The 22506-nt window shown below is 40.7% G+C and overlaps 3 protein-coding genes across 5 annotated transcripts; 2 read left to right on the plus strand and 1 right to left on the minus strand.

The window, feature by feature from the left end:
* Positions 1 to 8943, plus strand: LOC115788157 (uncharacterized). Its single transcript, XM_030741096.1, has 8 exons — positions 1 to 13; positions 284 to 538; positions 4910 to 5179; positions 5587 to 5640; positions 5850 to 5888; positions 5992 to 6105; positions 7146 to 7205; positions 7285 to 8943. Exons 1-8 carry the CDS (start codon positions 1 to 3, stop codon positions 7443 to 7445), a joined length of 966 nt encoding a protein of 321 aa, XP_030596956.1. The 3' UTR covers positions 7446 to 8943.
* A 179-nt stretch (positions 8944 to 9122) lies between these two features.
* On the minus strand, positions 9123 to 21969 carry LOC115788735 (uncharacterized). Of its 3 annotated transcripts, XM_030741892.1 has the most exons (6): positions 21666 to 21969; positions 20209 to 20571; positions 15918 to 16040; positions 11050 to 11114; positions 10011 to 10076; positions 9123 to 9925 (listed from the first exon to the last, which is right to left on the minus strand). In XM_030741892.1, the coding sequence occupies exons 1-5, from the start codon at positions 21700 to 21702 to the stop codon at positions 10041 to 10043; spliced, it is 624 nt and encodes a 207-aa protein (XP_030597752.1). In that variant the 5' UTR covers positions 21703 to 21969; the 3' UTR covers positions 9123 to 9925; positions 10011 to 10040. The 3 variants fall into 3 exon arrangements, with proteins under 3 accessions (XP_030597752.1, XP_030597751.1, XP_030597753.1); XM_030741891.1 differs by lacking the exon at positions 10011 to 10076; XM_030741893.1 differs by lacking the exons at positions 10011 to 10076; positions 21666 to 21969 and adding an exon at positions 21327 to 21429.
* Positions 11634 to 15534, plus strand: LOC115788734 (uncharacterized). The gene is made up of 2 exons (XM_030741890.1): positions 11634 to 12103; positions 13694 to 15534. The coding sequence occupies exons 1-2, from the start codon at positions 11783 to 11785 to the stop codon at positions 14195 to 14197; spliced, it is 825 nt and encodes a 274-aa protein (XP_030597750.1). The 5' UTR covers positions 11634 to 11782; the 3' UTR covers positions 14198 to 15534.
* Positions 21970 to 22506: the final 537 nt, after the last annotated feature.

A 22506-nucleotide genomic window follows, 5' to 3' on the forward strand; every position in this document is an offset into this window, starting at 1 on the left:
ATGGAGATACCAGGTAATGCTAGCTAGTGCTATTAGCAAACTACCACTATGAGAAAAAAATGGATAGTCTGTTGGTGCATATAACCACACAGCAACAACCATATTATTTCCCAGCATTAGAGGAGCATCAGTTTTTGGCACTGCAGCTGGCTCCATTTTCTTTTAATAAAATATCAGCCGTATTTAAGGTAGTATTTACTTTGTCAAAATAACACAAAACAAGATTCCTTTTTGTTGCTCGAGTTTGACAGCTTCAGATCTGTGAATGCTTCCTCTCCTCCAGCAGTGATCCGGTTTTCAGTTCCAAAGAATCACTCTGTCTGCCTGCCGTGTGGCAGCTCTGACAGTGCAGATGTGATCTGGACTCTTCAGGATAAGGAGGTCCTGGTGACCCGACGAGGCAGCTACATGACCAACAAGGACCGCCAGCACTACCTTCTCAAGCCTAATGGCCTCTGCATCCTACATCTGGATGAGTCACATAATGGAGGATACCGCTGTAACCAGCAGCTGGTGGCTGAGCTGCAGGTTCTGACAGGTATGCTGGAGGTGGAGCTACAAGGGGGGCATTATGGAAAAGAGAGCCAGATGAGCCAGAACATGACCACTCATAAATTAAGCAAATAACATGGATCATCTTATCACAACAGCATACGTCCACATCAGGGATATTTTCAATTCAGTTTTATTTATAAAGCCCAAATTACAACAAACAGTCACCTCAAAGCACTTTATGTTGCAAGTAAAGACCCTACAATAATTACAGAGAAAACACAACAGTCAAAACTACCCTCTATGAGCAGCACTTAGCAACCGTTGGAAGGAAAAACTCCCTTTAACAGGAAGAAACCTCCAGCAGAACCAGGCTCAGGGAGGGGCAGTCATCTGCCGCGACCGGTTGGGCTGAGGAGAGAGACAAGATAAAAGACATGCTGTGGAAGAGAACCAGAGATTAATAATAACTCATGACTAAATGCAGAGTGGGGTATAAACAGGCTGAAAAGAGATGAATGAGAAGAAACACTACTTTGAACATCATGTGCACTCTTAAGTATCCCAGGAACCACATGCCCACAGTCTGTGAGTGAAGTGCTGTATTGGAGTGATACGGTACTATGAGGTCTTTGAGATAAGATGGGGCCTGATTATTCAAGACCTTGTATGTGAGGAGAAGGATTTTAAATTCTATTCTACATTTAACAGGGAGCCAATGAAGAGAAGCCAATATGGGAGAAATCTGCTCTCTCTTTCTAGTCCCTGTCAGTACTCTAGCTGCAGCATTTTGGATCAGCTGAAGGCTTTTCAGGGAGCTTTTAGGACAGCCTGATAATAATGAATTACAATAGTCCACCCTAGAAGTAATAAATGCATGAATGAGCTTTTCAGCATCACTCTGAGAAAGGATGTTTCTAATTTTAGAAATATTGAAGATGAAGAAGATGAAGAAGACTTTATTTGTCATTATATGTAAACATATAATGAAATTTGCGTTCCAGAACACCCATCCAAGAGAAATACAAATACAAATGGTTCTACTCAACCATGCAGAACAGAGACTCCAACACTCCTCCAGATGTAATCCATTTCGATTCAGCTCTACTGGGTCTGATTGAGTTCGTACTGTTTCTGCATCCCTCATAGGCAGCCTTACTAGGGCCTGAACAGCTGCCCAGAAACCAGGTATCCCCAGGTCCAATTCGGGAAAAATCCTTCTATCAATGTATATGCCACGTCCACACAGTGCAGCCAGGAACGTTATCTTTCATCCCCACGGGAATCCATAACATAGCCAGCCGGGTGTGTAGTCGGACCAGAGGAAAGAGGGTTCCCCTTCTCCTCGTGATGAGAATTTGACCATCAGTAGTGTTGAGAGACCAGCTGACCAGATCCATAATTTAATTTCCAGTTTAGGGATGTGTAAAGGGACGCTCTAAGCAGCGAAGCAGCAAAAAGCAGGGGTAGATAGGAAAGGCTGGGGAGAAGAGAAAAATGCGTCCGTCTCCACCGAGAGCAGGAAGGAAAAAAAAAAAAGAAATATTGCACATATGTAAAAAAGCAGTCCTACATATTTGTTTAATATGTGCATTGAAGGACATATCCTGGTCAAAAATGACTCCAAGATTTCTCACAGTGCTACTGGAGGACAAAGTAATGCTTTCCAGAATAAGTATCTGGCTAGACACCACACCTCTAAAGCACGCGGGGCCGAGCACAATCGCCTCAGTATAATTTGAATTTAGAAGCAGGAAATTAGAGGTCACCCAGGCCTTAATGTCTTTAAGACATTCCTGCAGTTTAACTAAGTGATGTGTGTCATCTGGCTTCGTGGATAAATAAAGCTGAGTATCATCTGCATAACAATGAAAATGTATGCAATGCTTTCTAATAATTCTGCCTAAGGGAAGCATGTATAATGTAAATAAAATTGGTCCTAGCACAGATGTCTGTGGAACCTTAACCTTAATTATACATTTACATGAACAAATTGGAGTCTATTGGACATTCAGAGCGAAGTCCTAAATTGGTTTCAACTAAAACCACTGATTGAAATGACCCACGCCTCCTTTCACACCTGGGCACATGTGTTCACGCACATGAACAATAGAGGGTCATAACCACCTCCAAGGGACTACGCCCACAGGGGTTTAAATACCTGGGTCTCTCCACCATTTGGTTGAGAACCGAAGAAGACTTTCGGATGAGAGGTGAAACGTCTTCAAGAAACAAAAAGAAGTCCAGTCGCCTTTTTCAAGCTCCAGTAACAACAAGAGGAAGTACAAGTGAGGAAATATACAAGTAACCAATGTCTAAAAAATAAACCAGGAAATGATATGACTGGGATATCTGGCAGAAAGTAGAGCATCCACCACCAATACGATCATATTATAGGCTTCCTACAGTAGACACATTTACACACTCAGAGTTGGGATGCTTAAATTAACTGGCAGATATTAAATGTTCTTATCTACCATATATGCAGTTGTAAATCTTGGGAAATTTTGGCTGCAGCTCAGGGAAATTAATCCAAATCAAAATTATCTTTACTGTTAAGTTAACATAAAATTAAATAAAGATGCTGTTCTATGTTGCATACAGTAAGACTCCATAAATCAAATAAGGATAAACGCTAAAGACAGTGCCTTCAGGATTAAATATGTGCATCAATGTAGCTTAATATCAGTAACAGTGACTAAATATTTGGTATGAAGAATCAATGACGAGCACAAAGTGTCTGCACACTGATGCAGAGCTAAAAAAAAAAAACCCACAGAAAGCCCCAAAGGAAGTCAGAAGTGTTTAGAGAAATGTGTTGAAATAATCCATTTCTTCTTCTGTGTGTTATCTACATAAAAGAGAATTTGAAGGCAGCAGAGGAAAGGGTGGGACTGATACGAATACAAGAAAAGTTTCCCCAGTCTGAATTTGTCACATACATCACCTACGTCAAGATGGTGAGATGTTAAAATGGAAATGATAACAGTTTGTCACGCTCTTCCTTGAACTCTTATGAAATCTGTGACCTGAATATGTACATCAGAAAAAAAAGTGTTAAAGAACATGCAGCACCTGCATATAAAGGCTTAAGTAAAGTATTTGAAGAAAACTGAATCCACCTTGTCCGGGTGTGAGGAGTTTGCACGCGTGGGCTCACAGTCATGCAGTTAGTGGGGTTAGGTAAATTGCCCATAAGTATGAATGTGAGTGTGAATGGTTGTCTGTCTCTCTGTGTTGGCCCTGCAGCAGACTGGTAACCTGTACAGGATGTTATTTCATGCCACGAACGATGACCTAACCCTGACCTTTGTGTCCTGAGTAACGCTGTAATGATGCAATCGCAGGGTGGGGGTGGAGCTGCCCTCATGTAGGTTTTTATTTAATAAAAACAGTTTTTGCTACAGTTTACGACAGTTCAGTTTATGACCATTTAATTGTTTTAAATAATTATTCAGAAATATATATATTTTTAAATTATTCAGATATTTGATCTAAGATCTAGATGACAGCTCTCTGACAGCCACAGCAGAGGTCAAACATAGTTTCATATTTAGTTGAAAGCATATACGGCAGCTTTCCAAGTCTGTAATGAATGTAAAGTTTTACCAATAAAGGCAAATATGTTATAATGAATCTTATCTGGTCTGAATCCCTGATCCTGATCAGTTAAGATCCTCCTGCTGTGCAGGTGGACTCGGACACAGTCTGCGGATCCATTACAGAGCCAATGATCACCAATTTAGGTTATTATAAGTGGAAAATATGCTGAGATTCATACTCTGAATTTCAGACACCAGAACTTTCAAATTGTTGACATTTAAGCAACTTTAAATCCATGTAGTTCAATTTTAAAATGTTCAAATAATTTCAGCCTCATCTTCACTCAAACATTCACATCATCTCCAGGATCGAGACATTCATTGATCATTCATTGATCAGTGATCAGTGTGTTCTGTGTCTAAAGCTTCATCCAGATCAGTGTGATGTAACAGTGATGCTGCAGTAACTACAGTAAAGGTTTCAGAGGAACTGACTGACAGTCTGACAGCTGCAGCTGCCTCATTATAAATCTGTGACATCATCGCTGTCTCCGTCCTTACAGCCTGTTGATGAGTGAACGACTGTAAAAGCTTCATGTTACGCACAAAAATAACAAACTAACGTCCAACTGGGATTTCAGTGCTTGTAGAAACATACACATCTGCAGAAAATTTTGCTCCTCTGACGCTCTGACAGCCACTGACAAGGACCACCAGGTAGGACGCTTCACCAGGAAATGAATGGGAGTGTCAGACAGGTGGTTCAGATGCAGCAGCAACTATTTTGTTTTGTTTTATTTTGAACAAGTAGGGAAAGTCAATAGTGACAGAGCTGTGACAGTACGAGTAACCCAAATAGCTGCTTTACTCCTCAGGCCACGAATATGTGGTGTCTGCAGGCCGGACGCTGCTGCTCCCCTGCAGGGGCTCCTTCAAATCCAAGCAGAGGTGGTTCCAGCAGAGAGAGGATGAGAGGCGGGAGGCCATCCTCACCAAGTTCAAAAACGGTACGGTGAAACCTGAGAAGGATGGCGGCCGGCTGAGCTTTAGCAACAACGCCCTGCAGATCCAGGACCTACAGCTAGAGGACGCTGGAGAGTATCTGTGCAATGGAGTGCTGCAGGCTAGGGTCACCATCCTCCCAGGTGATCTCAGTATTTTGAAATACTTCAGTCTGGATTCAGAGATTCATCTGATGGTATGAGACGCAGAGAATTTAATGGAGAAAAAATGATGTGAATGAAACACAACAACAACATATAAACTGCTGTGTTTATCTTTCTGACAGAGTTTTTTCTTTATTTCACACATTTTTCCTGCCTTTAAATTCTTAAGAACACTGATAATAATTATTGTTAAGAAGACGTATTTTACCTTAAGTGCAGTAACTTGAAGTTTTATGTGTTTCCTATAAAATCTTACACACTTTATGCATTTTTTTGTGTTTACTGACCCTCTATTAAAAGCAGGATTTGAATGTTGGCTTTTAACACTCATTTATTTTTATATTTTTGTAACAAACAGAAAATGTTCAAATATTTTTTTGTACTAGTGCATCCAGAGACAACTGCCAGGACAACTCCATCGTCTGCAGTAATGACAACAGGTAGGATGCTTCCATCCTTCTTAAAATGGAGAAAGTCATTCATTTACTTTTTAAGAACTCATTTGACTTTATTCACAGTGGCTGTGATTATTTGGATGCATTTTCAAATGATCTTGAACAGCTATTGATTCATTTTTCTTTGCAAATATCAGAAAGTATAAAGTCTCTGACCCCAGTTTGTGTGTTCTGTGTTCTTTACTTATTAAAAGTGGCTGAAACAAAGAAGATCAACATGAAGCCTGAAATCGGTCAGCACAGATATATGGCATTAACTATAAATCACATCTGTAGTTTGCTTCCAGCTGTTTTCTATGTTCACTGACCAGATGTTGTGTCTGTGGTCCCTCGCAGTTCTGCTGCTGATTGCTGTTGTCAGTTTGGGGTTAATGATCATCTTCTTAGCTGCTGTCTGTGTTTTACTGACCAGCATGAAGTGCAGGAGGAAGAAGAAATACAGAGCTGCAGGTAACGGGAAACAAAAGGTGGCATTATTTTTTAGCTGGTAAAATTTTAATTTAAGGAAAAAGCTTGTGCTGGGAATGTTACCTGCTGTTTTCTGTTAGCCAGGGGCAACATTTTAGCAGGTTATGCTGAGAGGTTTTCAAATGTGTGCTTTTGTTTAACATGTAAGTAATAATGTGACAACCAGAATATAAACCGGTTCATGTTCAGAATAAACCGGTTTATATTTTCTGTGGCCTGTCTGGGTAAATAAATATTGCGCTGATGTTTTGCGCCATCTTCTGGTACAAACTTGTATTACACAAAGTGCAGCTGTTTTCCTCTCTTTCTGCTGACGGCTTTAGTGAATTCTGGAAGGTTTACGAATATGAATAAAAACTGGGGAGACGGATTTTAAAACTCATGATCAAAAACATTTGTAAAAAAAAAAAAGAAAATGGAAAATCTTCCACAGAATGCGTCATCACAGGAAGTTATTTATGTGTATGTGTTTATGGATACAGCATATTTTAGCATGTTTTGTATTTATATCGTTTATTTGTCATCTCTTTTTCACAGTTTTTTCATACTGTATTTTTTGTATCATTGTGATTATCGGCATCATCATTATTATGTATCATCCGTTGTAGATAAAGACATGTTTTTACCCCATCACCAAAAACATCTTCACTCGCTGAAAAACTGTCCAGCATAAATGCTGTTTCAACTCTGAACTTTGTTAATATTTTTAAATGTATTTTATCTTATCATATCTTACTTATAATGTAGGTTTAAGTATGTTGAACATACGTAATACAGATATGTTAAGAATTCATTCACCAGATGGAGCTGAATAATTTTTACAGTGTAAAATATCTTCCTTGTTTTTGCATGGATCATTATAAAGAAAGGCAGATGTTAAATTTTGGACTTTTCACAAATGCTGTTATTGTAATCAAAGGAAGTCCAGTATCAGGAAGCACCTGTTCACAGGCATCTTGTGGAGCATGTTTTCTGATGTTCCTGCCACTTTCATCATCACCTGTTTGCTTTGTCGTGTGCAGCGACACCGAGACGTGAGGACACGGAGCTGCAGCCGTGGAAGCCGTCCAGCAGACAAAAGGGTAATTTTATCAGCCGTTTGATAATCATCCTTACATCTGTCCACGCGTGAAATGATTAAAAAGCTTTGTGTCTCTGCAGAGTGTGAGGAGTGTGAGACGCCGTCCTTGCAGGGTGAGATGATCCACTATGCCTCTCTGGGCCGACAGAACTGGAGGGAGAGACCCAGCAGGAGTCCGCCGGATCAGAGTCACCACAGCGTCATCTATTCCTCCGTCATCACCAGACCTGCTGCCAGATAGAGTCCACGCAGACAGAGTCCAGCTTTCTCGTTCTTCAGCAGCGTGCACTCCTTTATCCGAGCAGAAACTCTAAAAGCTGTGAGTCTGTATGAAGTTAACAGAGTCTGAAGCTGCCACAAACACAAGAAGCTATGAAATCAGTTTCACTGATTACAACTCATTACTGTGTTAAACAATAGTTTAAGGCTGTGATTGGAAACGTTATTTCCCTTTTTTTTTTTAGTAAGCATTCACATTTGTACAAGTGTCATTGCCCACCTTTCTCCATACATTTGGCTCTAAAAAAAGGGAACCCAACAGCTCATTTCCAGTTCCAAAGTTTATTCTTGGACTTTAATGGAGCAGCTTTACATGATTTACAGTCCAAAATAAGCCTCAGTGCAGCCCCTCAGTTTGTCTTCTGTCTGAAAATGGGCTGTCTTACCTCCTCAAGACCACCCTACCTTTGAATTTCTTCTTCCCCCTTTCAATCAGGTTTAAACAGTGGGTGGGTGTGGCTTCTGTCTGCTCTCTGTGACATCATACAAATCCAAAAGTAGGAAAAACAGATTAAAGGTTCGTGTTTAAATGAGTCTGAAGCCTGAATTTACATGGCACTACTATCCAAAACTTTGTCGATGTTTAATATCAGTATCCAACATTGGGATGGATGGATGGATAGATAGATAGATAGATAGATAGATAGATAGATAGATAGATAGATAGATAGATAGATAGATAGATAGATAGATAGATAGATAGATAGATAGATAGATAGATAGATAGATAGATAGATAGATAGATAGATAGATAGATAGATAGATAGATAGATAGATAGATAATCTTTATTGTCATTCTACACAACATCAATGATGCACTGCAGAACGAAATTACGATGCATGTTAGGTCGCAACATAAAACAGCTGGATAAACCATGAAATATAAAGCATAAAATATAATAAAATAAAATAGAATAAAACCAGGTAAAAAAAAAGAGGGATGGCCATATAAATATAAGTGCAACTTCTGTAATTTGTGCAGAAATGTATGAGAAATAGAATGGCATGTACAGAATAATTGGAAACAGGCAGATATATTAACTTCTGACATTATCTGCAGTATTCAAGAGTCTGATGGCTAATGGGTAGAAGCTGTCACGAAACCTCACTGTTCTACATGACAGGCTGCGGTATCTTCAGGATATTTATGTATGTGGTGAGTGAACGTTTCCACTCTCATCTATCTGAAACTTGGAAAAAAACCAAAAAACGTGAGCAACATGTTCCATCTATCATTTGCTTTGTTTTCATTTGCTTTTAACTGATCCCTAAAATGTTAGACCAAGGACTCATTTACAGGTGTCTGTGAGTGCAGGCTCGCATACACATCACGCATGGACGAGCAGCGTTTGCTGGAACGACAACAGATTTGGCAATGAAGCTGTAACACGTGGATGTCTTTGTAAACAGAATCCAGAACATATTCTGATGTCAGAATCAGTTTATTGGTTAAAGAGAAGCAAACTGTGGACATGTACTCTGTGACTATGTGGGTTCAGCAGGCTGATAGAGACACATTACATTCTTCTGTGTGGTCACTGTCAGTGTATGCACATGACTGTTGGATTGAAACTGAAAGCAAAGCATAAAAGCACCAATTTTACAGCAGGAATGTGCAGAAATATGTTTAAACATATTAATAAAACGTATTCACAGAGGAGGCAGTGTTCTTTTCTCTAGCAAATGACACGGTATTAAAAAGCTTAAAAATGAACCCGAAGAAACTCCAATGAACGATTTTACCAAAAGCATCATGTAGAATATGTCTATATACACACATTTCATGGGTAAAAGTTCAATATTTTCTTTAGCTTATTAATTATTTAACAAAAGTGCCCCCTGCTGTGTGCAAGCATATACGGTTTGTTTATATGTGAAAAAAATGCTTATAAACCAAAAAAAAAAGAAAAAGAGAAAAACAATGATCACATTATTACCACTCACATGTAAAATTTATTGGTGTTACTTTGTTATTGATAGAAATATTTAGTAAATTATCTGGACATTTGAGATGATTGAAACACTTTAAACATTTCTAATCATCAAAAACAACCTTACAATCCAAAATAAAAAAATATATTAAAAACTAGTTTAATCGCATAGTTTTCCTCATAAACTTTTGTACTCCAAGTTATCGAGCACATGTTTATTGAAAGTAGTTTCCTCTTTTATTTATCAATATATATATATATATATATATATATACAGTAAATTTGTAACTACTTGCAATTGTTATTGAAAGGGATTCAGTTACTTTTAAAAACACAAATGTTTCACATTCAACCTTAATTTTTTACAAAGTCATTCTATCTCTGCGTTTGAGTTCTTGCAGCTGTTCACCGTTGAGTAAATGACATTATCTTCAACCAATCCGGCTCCTCTCCTGACGGCGGGGCGGGGCTTGTGTGGATGCTTCAGACTGGAATAATGCAAAGACTCTTCCTGCAGAGAGATACAGACAAAAATCTGATTAAACTGCAGGTTCAACCCTTGAAAACTAACATCATAATGTGATGTCAACACGGACCTGTGACGGACCCACGAATCGCAAACGACCTCATGTCTCGAGTAAGTTTGCCAAACAGACCTCAGGCTGTGGTGAAGAATAAAGGAAGTCATCCTGAATACTGCACACATTTCAATAAACTGCACCTACATTTTCCTAGTAATATATAAAGCACCCTGGTGGAGCAGTGGTTAGTCGTGCTGTCTCACAGCAAGAGGTCCTGGGTTTGAATCATTTCTGTGCACTCTGGCCTCCTCCCACAGTCCAAAGACATGCAGTTAGTGGGGTTAAGTTACCTGATGATTCTAAATTGCACATAGGTGTGAATGTGAGTGGAAATTGTTGTCTGTCTCTCTGTGTTAGCACTGTGACAGACTGGCGACCTGTCCAGGTGTACTCGCCTGTCAGCCTATGACAGGCTCCACCCCCCATGACCCTGAAGTGGATGGATGGATGGAGATATAAAGAAATGAGGGATGGTTTAAGGCTGTTGCACAATACCACATATGAAAGTTTTTAAGTTGTTTTTTTTTTTAATCCAGTGATAAAATTAGACAAATTAAAAGTTTAAAATCAGTCATATTCAAAACATGAAAACATACTATCTTCAAATTTTATAATCTTGTTTCCATAAAAGCTGGAACACAACAGATTTAAACTCTAAACACCACAAAAGTGTAACAGCAGCTGATAAAACTTGTATTTTTTTTATTCGATATGCTTATTTGTAATTTTGGGAAGTACGTTTATAATCAAAATCTTAGATTAATAAGTCTGGCAGCATTTACAAACATCACTGAGACTGCGTTTGATTGGCGAGGACTTTTCAGCATCATCCACATGATTTGTGTACTTCCTGAATCATGATCACTTCAGGGGAAACTTGGAGATCAGAAGGAAGGTTATAAAAGAACGAACTTGGTTTTTGAAATGAGTGATTTAGCTCAATTTAATTGTTGCAAAGTAAGAAAAATGAATTAATAAAGACTGCTTTGGCAGAAGTAATAGGGCCGTGTTTGTGTTTAAAGAGAATGAATGAGACATGTGACCAGCTACTGACCTCTGTGACCCCGTGACTGGTGTCTCGTCTGCCTGGGTTACAGGAGGAGCAAGCAGACGATTTACCTGAAGAGAAAACGAGACGGTGGGTGAGGTGAGGATGGCCTGAGCTCAGTCAGTGCTTGAAAATGAACAGAAAAAATTCAGAGTGAGAGATCCAACTGTGAGAAGCAGGCAGTACTGAGAAATCTGCTCATTCCCGGGAGCGGGGCAGCAGAGCCACATTAAAATGAAACATGTTTGTTCTTCACTGATGACAAACCTGTGTTAAACTCTCACATGTCTGACACCCGCCCCGCTCGTACCCACATTTAACTTGTAGATGTGCCAAATAATATATATATAACACTAAGACTGAACACAGGGTGGTGCCATAGGTCTCTTTATAGCATAGTAGCAAAGCATTACTGTATATTTAGTTTAATAATAATAATCAGTGTGACCAAAAAAAGTTTCGTGTTGTTTATCATTCAGTGAAAATGCCACTCGGACTGTAATGCAGTTAAAAGCTCAGACAGCCTGCCGCTCCTCCGCTGCAGGCTCGGACTCAGGAAAAGCCCTTCAAGTGAAAGTGAAAGCGTTCAAGGCGAGCTGTTTGTGCCGAAGCAGCAGGCTGACTCTGAGCTCTTCTTTTTCTGCTCTTTCTTCAACAAAACTCCGACTTCAAACACTCTAAAAGGATAGAAAGACTTTTAGAAAGAGTGTTTCTGAAAGAGGAGCAACTCAGCAGCACCATGCCGGACATTAGGCTGTGTCTGGAGGCGATCTCTGCTCTCCTGGGCTGCAAAGCCGAGTCGGCCAGCGGAACCTCCCAGTTCACCCCGCAGGATTTGGTCAACGTTGTGGCCCTCAAGGAGTTTTACAAGCAGGAGGGCTACAAAGAGCTGGAGTACCCCAGTTTAGGGACTCTGTCTCTGCACGACTTAGATGAACAGGACTTGTACAGCTCCCCGCCGGCAATAGAGGGGCCTCCAGAGAGCCTCCAGGTTACGGTCAAGATTAATCCAGAGGACTTCTTCCACCCTCAGTACGACTACGACTTCACCAACATAAAGGTGAGCGGAGAGAGCACGGGCCTGATTTCTGTGGGCAAAGCTCACGTCACATGACACAGCACTGACGTAACACAGCAGGCTTTAACCAATTCAGCTCGCGGTTACTCTGATTCTAACATGCAGGGGAAAAAAACGGACAATCAATTAATGGACTTAATAATATGGCGAACTTTATGCAGCATTTCTGCATTAACCAAAGGTCTGCAGGCAAACGCCTGCTGCTCTGTAGCTAACTGCAAAACAAGGAAGTGAGTCAACACCTGGATTGTGGGTCAGCACAAAAGCAAACTGTGGTGAAAAGAGTGAGACAATAAATGTAAATAAATACATGAGTGAGTGAGAGTTTATGGAAATCTGTAGGAGGACAAACCCATAAAAATATCTGAAAACAGGCCTCGTGAATTATTTTTAATTCAAGTTATGACTCCTATTTTAACTAAGTCAAATTATTTTAGTGCTGCAAACATGAATCAAACCTGACTGGCTGACCTGTGACGGTGGAGATGTGTGTTGTACTGATGTTGGGATTTCATTTTAAATACTGAAGTTAACTTGGCAGCCTGGCTGAAGGGCTCGTTTTGAAATAAGCACCTCATTCTGACATGATGCTGAGTCATCAGGAGGAAAACATCACACAGAGCATTCTGTGCAAATCAGTAAATTAAAAAAAAAAGACTGAAATATTCTCACAAATCTAGTGATTACATTTAAGGTTAGTATTTTTTTTAAATGCACCCTGGCTTTGAATTCAGCTAATTTTAAAGCAAAACCAGCAAAACAGTCATTATCTGAGAAGCTTTATCAGCACTTAAAACCTAATAACTTGAACTATTATATGTAAACAAATAAAGATAGTTAAAATATATAAAATACCAGCCTCTGTCCAAACAGAAACCCAGCCCTGATTCCAGCTCACGGTCTGACTTTCAGGAAATGTAAGTGAAAGAGAAAGTAAGAAAGTTAAAGGGGGTTGAGCAGCAGGCAAACACTGAGCTCATTATTCAACATTTCACTCAAGATAAATTTTAAAGACTTGGAGGGGAAAGATTTTAGAAAGAGGAGCAAAGAGTCTCCTGCCCCGTCCTCCAACAGCCGGACGCTCAGCTGTGGCCAACAAAGGTCACAGAGAAAGGTTATTGTATATAATTCCTTTGTGGTGTACTTCTACATCTCTAAATTGTACCTGCATCAACAATTCATAACAGTGAGGGACCAGAGTAGAAGGACATGGTTTCTGAGCCAGCCTGGCTCGCCGCTGTCCCACAGCCCAGTTTAAAGCTTTTTGTTTCAGACCTGTGCTGCTGGGGTGCATGCAGGATGTGCTTTAGCATCACTTTGGAGAAATAAGAAAACAAACAAACAAACATATAACACTTTATAACACTTTTTTAAAAAAGTGCCGCAGGCATCAAATTCAAAAAGTTTTTTTACTGTTTTCATTCAGATGGAGGGTTTAAAAGATTTATCAATAATTACTCCTGATCTTTAGTCACATTTTACATAAACTTGAACTGTGATTAGCATTTGGCCTTTAATATGTTCCTTAAAGTGACTCCGGCTCTGACTGTTAACCCCTCTATTGACCTCCAGGATGGAGACAGGAAGTTCATGCGTGGTAATGAGCTGTATGTCCGCCCCTGCGGGTGGAACCGTGTCGCCCTGCGGGTCATGCAGAAGTACGACGGCGGGGACCGCTGGCTCGGGACGGGGGCTGACGCCTGGCCCGTCTCCTACCAGGGCAAAAACATGGACGGCTCCCTCATCCTGACCCACAGCGGCAACCCGGACGACCAGCCAAAGTTTCTGGACGTGGCTGCTACTGCTTTGAGGAAAGTGGAGACGAGGGGCCGAGGGGTGTACTCCACACCAGACATCAGGATTGCAGCGACGTACTGCAAGAGGTTCAAGTCCAAAGTGGATGGGAAGACGTACCAAGTGGTCCTTCAGAACCGTATAAACCCAGAAAAAAGGCAAAATTGCCAGAGACCAGACGTCTGGTTGGTGTACATCCCTGAAGATTCCAACGATGTGAAGACAAGGGCCATCGTGCAGGAGTCCATCCGCCCATACGGGCTGCTGCTGAAGCAGGTGTGAAGCTAACCCCCAGAAGCCTCGTCACCCAGCAATACTCAGCTTTGTGATTTTCAGATTGTTAACAGAAAATTTGTTCACACTTATTCTGGGATTGTGTAATGAAAAGCTTTTTAAAAACTCTTTATTGGGGTGTAAAACAGTAAACCAGAGGTAACAGTAATGTCTCTCTATCCTCAGACTTTCTTACAAATAGGGCTGCGTCCCTGAATTATTCTGCATTTGATTCAACTCAGAGGTCAGAAAATGTAAAATTGTGAGCTTGAAGAGTTCCACAGGTCGCAGGCTTAAGTGCAAACAACTAATCAAACAGCAGAATAGAATAATCTACAAATCATATTAAACACAGCAGCTGAGTGAACAACAGGATTGTTTCAGATAATCTGCTTCAGGAATTTTTGAACTCTGCCTTGCATCAAATGCAGTGTTGTTAATGATGTCCTGCCACAGCTCCGGCTGCCTTTTCACTTCTCTTGGGGATTTTTTGCCACTCTGTGTCACAACACTGAAAATTTCAAGAAGTGCAAACGAGGTGGAAAGAGAAAAACGGGTATTTAAGCCACAAACACGGTCCTGCTGGAGGAGTTCAGAGCGCTCAGAAGTCCTCCTTTGAATTTAAACTTGAGAATTCAACCATCACCACCTTAGCTTTTTTACACCAGACATGATAAGTAAAGAGTGGATTAGAGTGAGAAACTCTACACCACTTTACACTCACACGCTAGAAACATGTCAGTCATAGTTTAGCTCACCTTTTATTGTGTCCATTTCTCTGATTATGACCATACTTTACAAAATAAATACTATGTTGTCTTTAATAAGACTTGAAACTAGCAAGTGAGATCATGAACCCACCAATAAAGTGCTTACTGAGGTCAGAGATGGGGCTCATTTTACAACCAGTGTTGCTGCCCCAGTGTTGTGCAGAGAGGTTGATTTATGATGTTGTTTATATATATTTAGTCATACTGTCTTCCTTATTGCACCAGAGTCAGAAAACTGAAAAACATGGCATTAAATTCTTTTTTTTTTAATTCCTATCTGAAGTGGCTTGATTGGAGGTTTTGGGTAAACCCTTTTCTTGTCAAACCTTTCATTTGTGGAGATCTGCAGGAACGTGGATTTGATTTTGTGTTGTGTTATTGTTAACTGAAAATGTTGCTATGAAGTATGATGCCCCTTGACTGATGTTTGTCATAGCATCATCTTTAAAGAATTTATTGGAAGAGTGTCATTTTAAAGACTCTTCTTCTTCAGTCCACACTGCCACATCACTTCTGTGAATAAATGTCTGTTTTCTTTGTATGTCTGAAGATTTGTTTGAATGTAATTAAACTACTAGCGTGTAGATCATTGTGTGAGGAGCCTCTTTTTTTATGTTAATGAAGTACTTGGGCATCACTTTTACTGTATCGTTTGAAATCATCATCGACATAAAAAAGTTCAAAAAAGTTTAACATTCATCAATTGGTGATCAGTTAAAGTTGAAGTCTGGTTTTGGAGTATCATCATGGTGAGTAGTGTAATTCCCACAGCCCACCAACAGAGGGCAATGCAGCTCCAGATGTTGTAGTCAAACTTCTACACACAGTAAGTAAAATGCTCAGTGTAACACTTTGACCTCTCTGAGCTGTTTTGCTCCATCAGCTTGAACTGATGCACAGAATGAAGTGACAGAGTATAGAAGCAGAAGAAGACACAACGATGAAACAGGCACACACACCTGACCACAGGTAGAATCCAGCCATGCAGATGAAACAGAGGGCGAGCAACACTGGAAGAACACAGAGGCCCAGCCCCAAGCACGGCTGCTTCACTCGGTCTGTGGACGACCCCCCAGCAGGGCCTGGAAATGCAAAACCACACAATAAAACAGCCATTTATTTCTTCATCTTCTTTTTAAATATTCGTGCCAAGTGAATTATGGTTTGGTATGACTGCACTGTGACAACACTTATTACAGTTAAGGTAAGGCATCTTCATAACTAGAAGGAAAAATGAGCAGCAGTAGTGCGCACAGGGGAGGAGACTAGGTCTCAAAAGGTCAACAGGAAAACCGGCTTTCTTGGTATTTCCGAAAAGAATGTTTGAGAGTGAATATTAAAGCACATGAGCTGAAGGCGGTCCTCTCTGTAATAAAGGTCAAAAGCACCCAAAAAGACAGCATACGCAGAGAGTAAATCAAATAAAACTAGAAAATAGATGAAATGAAATTGAACTAAACATATAGAAAAAGACAAATGCATCATAAAATAATTATAATCTGCAGACACAGGCCAGCTCATATATTGATCTTACTTGTTTTTCATTGCAGGCTGTGGAAACTGAGCTCAGATCAGTCTGCAGTCAGGGGTTATTACATGTCAACCCTGCACAACTAAACAACTCTGAAACCACCACTGCCTTCCAAAAAGTGTCATCACCACGTTTATCTCAGCTAAGCGTGCATTGTTTTTATTATTATCATTTGTATTATTTTTATTATTAGTAGTAGTAGCAGTAGTAATATGTGCATTTTTGAACTTCCACCCATGTCAAACAACACAATTTTCTCATATTAGTTCAGAGCTTTGTTCAAATTACACCAAATGCGTTGGGCTGAATTTTGCAGGCACGTGCAGAATGGAAATGTTCATATTTTCATATTTGGGTGTAGAGGTTGTGGTGTAGAAATGTGGAGTTTGACTCTATTTCAGAGTCGACGGAGAAACACGCTGATGTGCAAAGTATAAAGTATGCGGTGCAGACATTTCATGGAAAATTTAGGGGAAGTGACTCAACCCCTTTATATTGTCATGCCTCTTCGCCCCACTCTTTTTTCCAGAGGTGCACTTGTATGACTTGTAGCACTACATTTGGTACTGAAATGTCAGTTGTCTTTTTCTGTGATATCTCTTCCAAACTGAGATGTCACAAAAAATTGTACCTTCAAATCTTCATAAACATCAGCCTCAGGAGGCAGATGGGTAACACATTAAAGGAAAGCTTGAAGCCCTGACTGCTACACTCAGGGGGAAAGGCGGTGCTTTCCAGCACCACCAGCTGGTGGGCAGCACAAAACTTTCCTCAAATTAAAATCTCAAAATGAGAAATCCTGCTGTTCATTCCCACAAACTTTATTAACAGCATCAGGTTTCTCTTTTTTTTTTTTTTTTTGTCTGCAATCTGAAGTTGCTGCCATTTTCTATGATTTAGCTCTTAGCGCTGAACCACGCTTCAATAAGGTCATCCAGTTTTTTTGGTAACCCCGCCCCCAGGAGGTCATAAGTCTGTAAACACAAGAGCTCAAAAAGCTTTGAATGAAATCTGATAAAATTTTGTAGGAGTGTAGATGTCAGAGGTCATCCATTAAAATTTGCCTCACATTCACCTTCAAGGTCTCCAATGTTATTGGTCCAAAACTGACAAAAAGACTCATAACTTAGAAACTATGATTCTGACAGGTGTTTTCTGTATTTTTAACATATAGAAAGCACCATATAAAGATTTAGAATATGTCACATTTGACCTCTGACCTCTTCTTCAAAGTCAAATGGCTTTTAAAGGAAATCTTGCTTGGAGAGGGCTCTGCCTCGGTGGAGTGCTTCTTGTTTAGAATTGTTTTTTAAAACAGAGCTCAGCTGATATCATATTTTTGAGACCGATATTGAGATTTGGTGACTTAAAAATTTGATAGACTATTTTTTTCTTTTAGACGTAGAAAAACAGAACATTTGTTATGTTTTGTTTATGAGTTCTTACTAAATAATATGACCATGCAGTGTATTAAAGATAAATTTGTTTTACTGTCACAGCAAATCATGGAGGACTCATTTACACTCTGTCTGACCCAGCTCGGATCAGCTCATCGCATTTTTGTGGGTTCCAAACACATGCCAACAGGAAATTACAGACCAAGCTCTAGTGGAAAAACTATCAACTTCATCAACGCTCATAACATGTTTCAAGCGTGTTTCTCCCGTCTCCTCTTTGCTTTAGTCACTTTCATTTAGCGGCTGTTATAAATGCAGCTGATCTCATTCGTCCAAGTCTGATTCTACATGGCAGAAATGTTGATTCCATATGTGCCAGTTCACATCCTCAGATCCTAAATCCAGGTGTTCCAGTCACATCCCTGTCCAAAGGTGTATAAACTAAGCACCGAGGCATGCAGACTGCTGCTACAAACATCAAGAATGGGTCGCTCTCAGGAGCTCAGTGAATTCCAGTGTGGTACTGTGATAGGATGATACCTGTGCAACAAGTCCAGTCCTTTTATTTTTTTTTTTGCATTTTTGGCCACAGCAGCTTTTCTCAGCAGTGGAGAGAGACAGGAAATGGGGAAAAGATACAGGGGAAGACACGCGGGCAAATTGGCAACAGGTCGGGACTCAAACCTGCACCGCCCACACCACCATATGTATGTGGTCGCCAGCTTCACCACCCAGGTGCCAACAAGTCCAGTCCTGAAATTTCCTCTCTACTAAATATTCCACAGTCAGCTGTTAGTGGGATTATAACAAAGTGGAAGTGATTGGGAACGAGTGCCACGTAAAATCACAGAGTGGGGTCAGCAGATGCTGAGGGTCATAGTGCACAGAGGTCGCCAACTTTCTGCAGAGTCAATCACTACAGACCTCCAACCTTCATGTGACCTTCAGATCAGCTCAAGAACAGTGTGTAGAGAGCTTCATGGATGGGTTTTCCATGGCCAGGCAGCTGCATCCAAGCCTTCCATCACCAAGCTCAATGCAAAGCGTTGGCTGCAGTGGTGTAAAGCACGCCGCCACTGGACTCTAGAGCAGTGGAGACGTGTTCTCTGGAGGGATGAATCACACTTCTCCATCTGCCAATCTGAGGGAGGAGTCTGGGTTTGGTGGTTGCCAGGGGAACGGTACCTGTCTGCAAGTGTAAAGTTTGGTGGAGGGGGGTTATGGTGTGGGGGTGTTTTTCAGGAGTTTGGCTCGGCCCCTTAGTTCCAGTGAAAGGAACTCTTAATGCTTCAGCATACCAAGACATTTGGGACAATTTGATGCTCCCAACTTTGTGGGAACAGTTTGGGGATGGCCCCTTCCTGTTCCAACATGACTGCACACGAGTGCACAAAGCAGCTCCATAAAGACATGGATGAGCCAGTTTAGGGTGGAAGAACTTGACTGGCCTGCAAAATTGGGGTTGGGAGAAGGGTAGAGGAGAACAAACTTAATTTTTACCAGAACCAACTGTGAGCATTTGAATCCAATAGCTGCACATGCTGCAAACATAAACACTGACATAAAACTGAAGCCCAAAAATAGATCCAAGAAGAAGTCATGGTCCCCAGAGGATAAATCTTAATGACTTGTATCACCAACAGGTCTACCTTTTGGAAGTCTCTATAAATCTATATATTCAGAATATCTGATCCTCAATTGCAGCCTGTCTGAGCAAGAAGCCATACTTATGGTACCAGAGTATATACATATAAATACATATAAAAAATCATTTTCCAATACCTCACTTTGATAAATATAGCTATATTTTTCTATAAAACATATTAAACCCCAGTGCTCACTTTCATGTTCTCCTGATCTGTAATCATTTAAATTATGCTGTGAGTTTTCATAAAGTCCTCAAGTTAAAATTTATTTTATGATCAAATACTCAGAAAGCAATTCCTGTTAGCTGGTTTTAGAAAACCCAAAATGTTGTTCCCACAACTTTTAACCATCTGGATGAAATCAAATTCATCCACAAACAAACAAAATGAAATGTTTTAAGTCCATCCCGGGAGCCCGGACAATCGAGGTAAAGATTTTCTTATTATTTCCGACATCATCAGTTAATTTGCTTCACAGAAAAATAATGAATGATCCGACAGCTCGACTGAGCACACATACATTTCTAAAGGAAATATAAGTTCTTTATCACTTATCACGATATATTCTTGCTGTTTGAAAATCCTCATCTTTAATCCTCAAAGGGAAATCTGAAACAACAACCTGAAGGCAACTAAAACCAAATTCAAAATAGACAGAATAAAACGTCCTTCTTACCATCCACAGTCAGCTGAATTCCTCTGCTAACATGCACAGCAGCTGAATACCTCCCGATGCAGAAATACAGCCCAGCATCATCCTCCTCCACCTCCTTGATCTCCAGGCTGACCAGGCTGCTCTGCAGGTCCCCCTCATACTTTATGCGACTGTTGTTTGTGTGGAAGTCGGTTGTGTATACGTTTTTCCTTATCACTGATTTAAGAGTGAGCAGAGGCAGCAGTTGCTCTGAGCGCATCAGGTACCAGGTGAGGTCAACGCTGGACGTCAGGTTGCAGGGCAGAGAGACGTTCTGCCCCGCCTGGACCACCAGGGTGGAGCTGCGGACAGGAGAGGCTGAAGACAGATGACATCCTGCAGCACCTGTGGAGTGTGCACAGGTTAGGACAGTGTGCGCCTTCAGAATTATTCAAATTATAGTAAATAAAACACAATTAATATGCAGCTTGAAGAACAAGAAAAGATCAAAAGCAAAAAGTGGACATTCCAGCATGCAGAATTAGTTTGGCTCAGAAAGTGTGGAAACCAGTCCAGGATCCAGATTCTGAAACAGGACACAAAATTTTAGATAAACTGCAGGTGTAGATAAGTTTGGAAAGAGCTTTCCCATTGTTTTGCCATTTAAAATGCTCACTTATTAATAGATGTTACAATTCCAACTTTATGTGTTGTTGTTTTTCAAAGAGAATTAATTTTTTCATTAAGACTTTACTGCACATGCTCACAGTGAGTAAAACTGAGAAACTGCTCTGCCCTGATATTTTAGACCAGTGGTTCCTAACTTTAAGGTCAAGATCCTTTCATGCATATCTACAGGTTTATAAATCATTAAAAAAACAAACAAAAAAAAAACTTAGTATGCAATCGTATTTTTCGATAAAAGTTGTTTTGTTTTGTTAATCTTCATCTGGAACTATCAAAGAGAAGATTGTTCCACCAAAAGTTTGAAAAAAAAAATTGAAGTCTCAGCAGAAACCTTTATCTACCTAAATAAATAAATACAGTAATTATTTGTTGTTGTTGTCAGTGAACAAAGGCTGAAAAGCAGCCACGAAAGAACCGGATACAAACGGGTCTGAAAGTGACAAAATCCTGCCTGAAGTGTGGCGCGCTCTCACCAGAGAGGATCCAACACGCTCACCGACCTGTTCCCACCAGCAGCGGCGCAGACACACAAAAGCGAACAGGTTCTGCACCCCAAGCACCCCGCGCAGTGCGCAACCCCGCATCACATCAGAGACCAGACTGTGGTCCTGAGACTGCGTGCGGGGCGTGCCCCGCTTCACATCTGTTCACGCCTGGTATTTTCAGAGCGTGACTTTACCGCCAACACAAGATCACGAAGAGACAAACGCACCAACGACACCTGCAGGGAACCTGGAATGCATTGCAAGTCATTGACACCCTGGAATTCCATAACAAGTGAATAAGCCTGAACAAAAACAAAATTAACTCACAAAAAAAAGTCAGAATCCACGTGAGCCGCTCCATCATTTAACACAGCTCCGTTTGCTTCAGGTGAGGTGCGCGAACGGGCTGCAGCACCAGGACCGATCAGCTGCCGGAGCGCACAGACCGACGGGCTCAGACTCACACAGAGACTGGCTGACACAGAATAACGGACAAGCGGGGTTTGGCGTGAGAAGAGGAAGTGCGCGGGGACTTTATTGTACACCAGAACTTCTGCTGCAGAAGTGAGAAGCAGAGCCCACCAACATTTCTGCGCTGGCAGTTTTTTTCGCGAGCTCAGAGCTCAGAGCCTGAAGCGTCAACCACAGCTCCGCAGCCCCGATCCCCCCCCCCCCCCCCCCCCCCCCCCCCCCCCCCCCCCCCCCCCCCCCCCCCCCCCGGGAGCTCCGCCAAGTTTCGTTTCTGCGGAGATCCGCGCAAAAACCAGAAGCTTCATCCTTCAATCCGAGTTTATGTTTGACCTTCAAAATAAAGCTGGAAACTTTTTTTTAATCGTCACCGCACTTATTTTTCTTTAATTTGATTTTCAACATATGCACGAGAACTTATGAATGATAGCAAAAAGGGCAAAGAAGCAAAATACAGCTGATTAAACTGATTCAGTGCTGCATGGAAAAGAAATATGCTCAAACAGATGAAACAGTTACCTTTTCTACTCCGATGTACTTTATTTACCAAATAAATTAAATAAAAACAAAAGAAAACTGTTGTATTTTAAGCTTACATCGAAGATAATATCAGTGTAAGTTTTTGGTTAAAAAAGACAATGCTTAAGATTCAGACTCATGTTACTACAGGCAGCTAGCACTGTGAAAAAACGTAATAATA

This window comes from Archocentrus centrarchus, chromosome 11 (genome assembly GCF_007364275.1).
Source record: "Archocentrus centrarchus isolate MPI-CPG fArcCen1 chromosome 11, fArcCen1, whole genome shotgun sequence".
Lineage (NCBI taxonomy): Eukaryota > Metazoa > Chordata > Actinopteri > Cichliformes > Cichlidae > Archocentrus > Archocentrus centrarchus.

Excerpts from the sequence above, each read along its gene's own strand:
- LOC115788734 (XM_030741890.1), top strand. The coding sequence starts at position 11,783 with ATGCCGGACATTAGGCTGTGTCTGGAGGCGATCTCTGCTCTCCTGGGC. Across the intron at positions 12,104-13,693 it reads ACGACTTCACCAACATAAAG|GATGGAGACAGGAAGTTCAT; the intron begins GTGAGCGGAGAG and ends ATTGACCTCCAG.
- LOC115788735 (XM_030741891.1), bottom strand. The coding sequence starts at position 21,702 with ATGATGGAGCGGCTCACGTGGATTCTGACTTTTTTTT. Across the intron at positions 20,572-21,665 it reads GTGGATTCTGACTTTTTTTT|GTGCTGCAGGATGTCATCTG; the intron begins GTGAGTTAATTT and ends CACACTCCACAG. Across the intron at positions 16,041-20,208 it reads AATTCAGCTGACTGTGGATG|GCCCTGCTGGGGGGTCGTCC; the intron begins GTAAGAAGGACG and ends TTGCATTTCCAG.
- LOC115788157 (XM_030741096.1), top strand. Across the intron at positions 5,180-5,586 it reads TAGGGTCACCATCCTCCCAG|TGCATCCAGAGACAACTGCC; the intron begins GTGATCTCAGTA and ends TTTTTGTACTAG. Across the intron at positions 5,641-5,849 it reads GTCTGCAGTAATGACAACAG|TGGCTGAAACAAAGAAGATC; the intron begins GTAGGATGCTTC and ends ACTTATTAAAAG.